We start from the raw sequence: 7,673 nt of genomic DNA on the forward strand, positions 1-7,673 counted from the left end.
TTTTCATGTCTAACTGAAATTGCTTCTTCTGACATTCAAATTTACTTCTCCTAAAATAGGCCCTAATATAAAACAAAAATCCCTAAATAATTTAGAAGAATAGAATGAAACTACTTGCTGAGTCTCGAAGGCTCCAGAAGCTGTTTTGACTTGAGGAATGGAGCTGAATTTCAAAGTAGTCATACCACGTGAGGCGGTTCAACTGGGGCAGACCTGTGAGATTGCCTAGTGTTGAACACTTTGATAGAAGAGATACAAACCCACAATGCAACTTGCACAACACGGGAGAAATCCAGAAGGTTCAAGAGAAGCAAGCAAAGGAGGAAGAAAAAAACATAAAATAGGAAAAGGAATTCACATGGCTAAGTTGTAATGCATATACTATATGCCCAGCTCTGCGCCAAGTGTGAAGATTTGGAGTCTGTCCCCTTACCAGTTAACAAATGTGTGGTGGCAAGGACTGAAAGTGAAATTAGAAGTGCAGAGGAGGGCCCCACAAATGTCAAGGGCAGACTGAAGGATGAGTGAGGCCTGGAAGAAAGCAGAGAAATTTTATCCACCAAAATTTTTCCACCAGTATTTTTCAGCCCCTGATGTGTCTGCACGCTCAGCCCATTTCTGTTGATATTTAACCACTTCACCATTTTCCCCATTTAGTTGTTTCGGGAAGTGAGGAGACAGACTTGTCAACTTGTCACCCGGTAAAATCCCTTGTCCTCCTTATGCAAGAAAGGAAACCCTGACTGAAACACAAAGCCACAAGACACATTAATATTATGATGTCTTAGGGTTGCACTTCCTAAAAAACAGAAAAAGATTCGTTTTCCTTGAATCTTACCAACAAAATACTCCTGGACTCAGAAACTGACAAGAGGAGAGAGAGAGGGAAAGAGGGAGAAAGAGAGAGAGGGAGAGAATGAATTCATCCCAACCATCTACATCACAAGGCACAGGTAACATTTACAACTCTCCCTTTCTTTCATAGATCTTTCTTTTGGGAAGACATGATAAATATTTTGAGGGACAGGACAATAGAAAAGTCTCCACTAGAACAAAAGAAGGGAGACAGAGACAGTACACAAGAGAGGAAGCTGAGGCAGTGGTTAGGGACCATATGTTGTACTGAGGATCACTGGGCTGGATTCCAGGGAGGTGAATCAGACTGCTCTGCCCACCCTTTCCCTGTGTCGTGCTGGGCAAATCACCTCACTTCTCTGGAACCCACTTTCCTGTCTGTAAAATGTGTATCAGGAGGGAGGGGGAGAAGAGCTACTAGAGCATGGCCAACATTTTATCTGAATTGATTTACAGAGGGTTTGGGAAATGAAACACCGAAAAGAGGAGAGCAGGAGAGAGACAAGAAAAATAGAGGGGGCAAGAGGGAGAAAGGGGAAGACAAAGATAGGAAAAGAAGGGGAAAAACCTGGGAGACTTAGGAAGGAAATATTGCCCATCTGTCTCAGTTCATGAATCTTAAGATTAGCAATGGCTTATTCTAGTGGTTCTGAAAGATGGTTTCCAGACCAACAGCTTCAGCAGCTTCTGGGAACTTGCTGGCTCAGTACCGGGTCTAATGAATTGTTAACTCTAGAGGTGAGGCGCCATTATCTGTGTTTCAACACACCATCCAAATGATTCTGATGCGTGCTGAAGTTTGAAAATTACTCTATATAGAATAGTGCAAGTGGGAAGGAAATAAGTGGTTGAATAAGAATTTCTTTTGTATCTTGCTAGGGGAAGACTGACCATGTTTGCGTATTTCTTTCTACAGAGAAAAGATGCTTGTCTTCCCAAGTGCTCTTATGGACTGTTGCTGGGGTCTCCATGCTACTGCTCAGCGCCTGTTTTATCACCAGATGTGTTGGTGAGTTCGAAAGGTCAAGTTTAATCTCCCTGGTGAATATTAGGAGTAAAATCTTTCTTGTTGCCTGTGGGTTGTCTTCCCCCCAAAAGGGTATTTCTGTTCCACTTTCTTCCCTATTTATCTCCAGGTTATTGCTCAACTAGAACCCCAACTAGTACAGAACAGTTACCAAATTTCAGCGACCTCTGACACATTTCTAATGATAGACACTTTTCATCTCCTTGGTGGCCTTGAGCCCTCCCCTTTATACTCCTATCATTAGGGTAAACTTCTCCATGGGATCCTAGCCAGAGGCATGAAAAATCACTTTTTGGAAGAAAGGTAGGGAGGGTTGGCATAAGAGAAAGTGAAAACGCATTTGTTTTCTCTGAGCCTTTGGACCTGAAATAAAGTACATTCATCTTCATAAATCAGGAAAACCATGAAATGTGAATTCCCTCTTCTTTCTTTGAATAAGTAAATCTTGGTGCCTCTCTGTGTAGAAGGACAAATAGAAAAAAAAAGAAAGAAAGAAAGAAAGAAAAGAAAAGAAAAAGAAACCATGATGATTATTGGTACTTTTGTTATAAATACAAAAATGATAAGATTTATTTTTTATCAAGAGTAATGAATATTAACTCTGCCCCTTTCTTTACAGTGACATATCGTGTCTTTCAACTCTGTGATGAGAATAAGTTCCAGCTACATGAGGCGTTCAGGGACTTCTCCTGCTCCAATGATGGATCGGGTATAATAGTCCTCAAATTTGAACATTAACATTTATATATCAATACTTTTTTTTAAAGATTTTATTCATTTATTTCAGAGAGAGAGACACAGAGAGTGCAAGCATGAAAGTCAGGGAGGAGCAGAGGGAGAAGCAGACTTCCCGCTGAGTAGAGAGCCCGATGCGGGGCTCCATCCCAGGACCCTGGGATCATGACCTGAGCCAGAGGCAGATGCTTAAACAACTGAGCCACCCAGAAGCCCTTATATCAACACTTTTTTTTTTTTTTTGGCTTCTAGATTGATTTGGGGACAAGTAAAGTAGTTGGATGATGTTCTGTTTTTCAAAAACGAAATGTAAAATCTTGCCTGTACTGTATGAGAATGCTAAGGAATTGGTAAGAAGACAGTTTTAGAACTTTGAAAATGCAATTAGCATCGAGACAGGAAATCTTGGGGACATTATAGAAAACTTTTAGAATAAATTTGAGATATGTCTTAACAGAAAATCTAGAAGTGGAAGGTATTATCTCCAGGAATGCATTTTCTTTTCATTCTTCACTTGCTTCCAAATGAGGTGAAGGAGAAAAAAATATATAGAATAGGGAATTTGGAAATATCTCAGAAATATACTCCCTACGCTCTTCTATATATAGTCTTGTTCCAAGTCTTAGCAAAATGCTACATGATGCTCCTCTGGGCTAGGACACTCATGGAAACTTCTCTCCTCCTAGGTTCAGTCAAAAATTGCTGTCCATCAGACTGGGTACATTTTCAGTCTAGCTGCTACTTCTTTTCTACTAACACCATGTCCTGGGCATCAAGTTTAAAAAACTGCTCCAACATGGGAGCCCATCTGGTTGTTATCAACACGCAGGAGGAGCAGGTAGTTGGAGTGCAGCCTCCTCTGGTGTCAATGTGACCTTCTTCACAGGATCTATCCCTTTCTCCATACGTGTATACAGTGTTTGGGCCACAGTCACTATTTGTTAAATGAATGTATTGAAATGCATGCTGTTCCTACTATTTCTGTAAGTCGATACTCTATTTTCATCACTAGAAGAGCCTTAAAAAAAGGGAATTTCCATGTTCAGTTTCTTTATTAGGAAGACGGGGCAGGGGCAGGGGGAAGGGCTGGGAGTTCATTTTAGAATGGCTATTAGATTGATGAGCATATCACATGATTATGTCAGATATGTCAAAGATGCGTCCACTATCTCTAAGCTGTGATGAATAATGTTTCATGCTGGATATATACAGTAGATTTTGCTACAAATAACAGTAGATAAACTTTGAATGAGTTATTGAGAACCTCCTTGTCTGTTAAAGATTTGATTCTACAGTAGGTATATTTTTACCACAATAAAAAAAAAATGAGGAGATAATCCTCCATGATCTTACACTTTCAGAGCCACTTATCTATTATCTGTAGTAAATGTCCTACTTTATCTTTTAATAACAATTACCTTCAACATTTGTTCAAAATTGGAATAATTGATCTCCTTTTTTTTTTTTATCGTGTTGCTTCCATAGGAATTCCTTTACTTTGCGAAACCTAAAAGGAGAGAGTTCTATATTGGACTGACAGACCAGGTGAATGAGGGTCAGTGGCAATGGGTAGATGGAACACCTTTGTCAGAAACTCTGAGGTAATTTCCTTCTTGCAGGAGAATTTTAACACTGTCTCAAATCCCAGAGTTAGACCATTGTTGCATGGAGTTCTCAGAACCTCCTTCTGTTCCATGAGATATCTTCAGGTCAAACTTTGGTGATAACGACATGCAAGAAGATAGACGAAGGAAGCATGAGGATCTAGTGCTCCCACTTCCTGAGACTATTTGATTAAAGGGGAAATAACAGATGAAAAGAAGGAGAGGGTTAGAATTAAAGACTAATTCATTGGAAATGCTGCAGAGACAGAGTGAAATTCAGAGTCTTATGCCCCAAACTAGTAAATGAGACAAAAATAGTGATTTGAAAAGCAGATTTATGGAGTGTCTCTTTTCTCCTTAATAATGACCTTACATCATTAGAGCACAGCACTTCGGAGTTTTCAAAGTTTTTATCTCATTCATTATTTCATTTTACCTAAATTACACCTTTCTGAGATACATTGATATTATTAATCTTCACTTAGCATTTGAGGAAACTAAAGGTCAGGAAGGTTAATGTCAGTTCTAAGAGTACAGGCCAGATGCGCTGAGACTTTAGAAAGTTGCTTCACTACAGCACTGTAACACCACTGAGGTATGTACCTAAGTGAATACAAACTCAGTGTGGAATATAAGGAACCAAACTTAAGATGAGATATGAGTGCAAAGGAAATAGACCCACCGAATATCAATAGCTACTCCTTTATGGGTGGACAACCATGAGGGAGCATGACAGAATAGAATGTCAGGAATATCCAGTTCAGCTTCACTCCTCATAAACTCTATGACTTAGACAAATGGTTTAGCTTTTCTGGGATTCCTTTTCCTTATCAATAAAATGGAGATTATAGGGGCGCCTGGGTGGCTCAGTCAGTTAAGTGTCTGCCTTCAGCTCGAGTTGTGATCTCGGGGTCCTGGGATCAGGCTCCAAGTGGGGCTCCCTGCTCAGCAGGGAGTCTGCTTCTCCCTCTCTCTCTGCCTCTCCCCCTGCTTGTGCGCTTCCTCTCTCTCTGCCAAATCAATAAAATCTTTAAAAAAATAAATAAAATAATAAAATAAAATGGAGATTATAATGCCTAACTAACAAAACTGTTGTGAAGTTATACAACACAAATATCATTTGCCTAGCATAGTAGATGACTTGACTTCTTCTAGCTGGGATTTTAAATCTCCTGCATTATTCTCTTTCAGCTTCTGGGATGTCGGGGAGCCCAATAATATAGTGACAGTGGAGGACTGTGCCACCATCCGAGACTCTTCAAATCCCAGGAAAAATTGGAATGATGTGCCTTGTTTCTTCAATATGTTTCGGATTTGTGAAATGCCAGAAATAAATGTCTCAAGCAACAAAAAAATTCTCTAAGAGCAGAAAGCACAACTTAAATGCATAAATATGGAGACACAAGAGCATGAACACAACTCCAACCTGAGAGAACTGTGTGCCGCATTTAATGAGGACTCCATAGAGACTTCGGGAGGACTTTGTTGCTTTCGCTACCAATAAAAATAAGTCGTTTCAAATGTTTTAATTTGTGATACTGATTGATGTGCTTGTTTCTCCATATTGGTCTCAGGACTTCTCAAAACATACCAAGCAATTCTTGAACTAATGCCAGGAAAAGAAAGGTATGCTCCTTTGGGCACATTTGCTTCATTTGTGAATACTGATGTGAAAATAGAGGGACATAGAGCAAGTACAGAGCCCAGCAAGAAGAGGATTTTCAAAGTGACTTTGAACAATCCCCTGAATTCAGGCTTTGGTCAATTCTTTTTCTTTCTGCCTCCTGAAAAGCCTGCCTTGTCTTCTTGATTGCTTACCACCCATTTTTACCCCTGCCCGAGCAGGTATCCTCACTATGTTTTCCTGTACAAGAGTAAGAAACGCCCTCAAGTCATGAAACTTATTCCTGCTCCAAAGACATGTGGACTTCCTGGGTAAAGGCCTTGACTGCGTCTTGCTAGGAAAAGGCCATGCTAAGCTTCAGCTCCAAACAGACTATTATTCAGTCCGTTCATCCCAAGAACTCCCTTTCCTCTTTATTCTCTTCCACTGAATAACTGAATCTCACCTGAGTTTGTGGCTATTGTTCAGCTAGGGTCCAACAGTCAAATTGTTCTAGGAGAACATTCAGCTTGACAATTTCCTATCTCAAGCCTATCCACTATTTGCCTGATATTTTTTTCAGTACTGATAAGGTTATTCAAGAATATTTAAATAACATAGCACCTTTAATAACCATGTTTCTTGCACACAGCACCATAAAGAGACCCTCAAAATTCATATATTGGAATGAATGTGTAATCATGAAATGGGAAAATTCAACTGAATAAGTGAATATAATGTATTATCTTTCCCTACAAATGTTTAATCCTCTTAGGTATAAGGGATCACATGTGGTTTTGAAACCAATATGCCTTTAAACCAAAAGTCATTCAACCAAAAAGTAATCCAGTACATATATCTTCTACTTTCTAATTCTCTTTTTTCAAATTATAAACATCAATGAAAGACATATGGAAATGCTTTTGCTCACCATTGTTTCTCTGTTGTTGGCTATAATTTGATATTTTAAATTTTATTTTAATATTGAAAGATATATGAAATTAGTATACATTATCACCATGTATTTATAATTTGTAATGCAATTAACTTTATCTTCAAAGTTTGGCAAGAAAAGAAACAATCACTCAGGGTTTAGTGGTTAAAGATCAACAGAACCCAAGTTATTTATCTGGAAAATTCTGAGGGGTAGATCATCTGGTTGAAACTATTTTAAAATATATTTTACAATAGGACCTACAAAAATACTTAGGCATCAGAAAAGCCAGAAAGTTCCAAAAAATAAAAGAGTATAATCATCTGTAGTCCCAAGACTGTATTCCCAAAGTAAACCACTGTTAAGATGTAAATATTACCATTTGGGCCCCTAAATATTTTAAAGAAAAACCATTCTAATACATTTGGTGAAAATGATACATGCTCATTATCAAAATTTTTTATTCGTATGTTATTATGAATATGTAAATATTATTCACAGCTGAATCTTGTACTGTATCATGATTATATATTATATTATATACATTCTTAAACACATTTTGCTTTTTGTATAGCTAATATTGGCAGCATTTTTTATTTATCTAGTTTTCTATGTACTGATTAATAATGCATCCCTTAACTATGCAGAATTGTACATCACATCTCAATGCATTCAAATACATCTTATCAGTCCCATATTTTCAAGAAGAAAAGAAATCCTCTTGGAACTGTCTTCCTTTTCTGATCTGAACTGGGATTGTTCTCACGGTTTCTTTCACAGCCATTATTTTGTTGATTTTTATTATATAAAGGAAATATTTTGTCACTTAAAGGTTATTTCAGATTATGATATACCGATATAACGAAACACTATTTAGTTATTTGGAACAAGGTATAAAACATTTCCCAAACTATA

General features: G+C 38.1%; 1 protein-coding gene across 1 annotated transcript; it reads left to right on the top strand.

Annotated features, from left to right (window-relative positions):
• Positions 1 to 762: 762 nt before the first annotated feature.
• On the top strand, positions 763 to 5,746 carry CLEC4E (C-type lectin domain family 4 member E). Its single transcript, XM_081821150.1, has 6 exons — positions 763 to 953; positions 1,772 to 1,864; positions 2,502 to 2,591; positions 3,304 to 3,455; positions 4,103 to 4,218; positions 5,413 to 5,746. Exons 1-6 carry the CDS (start codon positions 917 to 919, stop codon positions 5,582 to 5,584), a joined length of 660 nt encoding a protein of 219 aa, XP_081677276.1. The 5' UTR covers positions 763 to 916; the 3' UTR covers positions 5,585 to 5,746.
• Positions 5,747 to 7,673: the final 1,927 nt, after the last annotated feature.

This window comes from Leptonychotes weddellii, chromosome 5, assembly GCF_054177405.1.
Source record: "Leptonychotes weddellii isolate Sample4059 chromosome 5, ASM5417740v2, whole genome shotgun sequence".
In the NCBI taxonomy this organism is placed as follows: domain Eukaryota; kingdom Metazoa; phylum Chordata; class Mammalia; order Carnivora; family Phocidae; genus Leptonychotes; species Leptonychotes weddellii.

Coding starts and splice junctions, on each gene's coding strand:
- CLEC4E (XM_081821150.1), top strand. CDS start 917: ATGAATTCATCCCAACCATCTACATCACAAGGCACAG. Junction 1,865..2,501: donor TTTTATCACCAGATGTGTTG/GTGAGTTCGAAA, acceptor CTTTCTTTACAG/TGACATATCGTGTCTTTCAA. Junction 4,219..5,412: donor CCTTTGTCAGAAACTCTGAG/GTAATTTCCTTC, acceptor ATTCTCTTTCAG/CTTCTGGGATGTCGGGGAGC.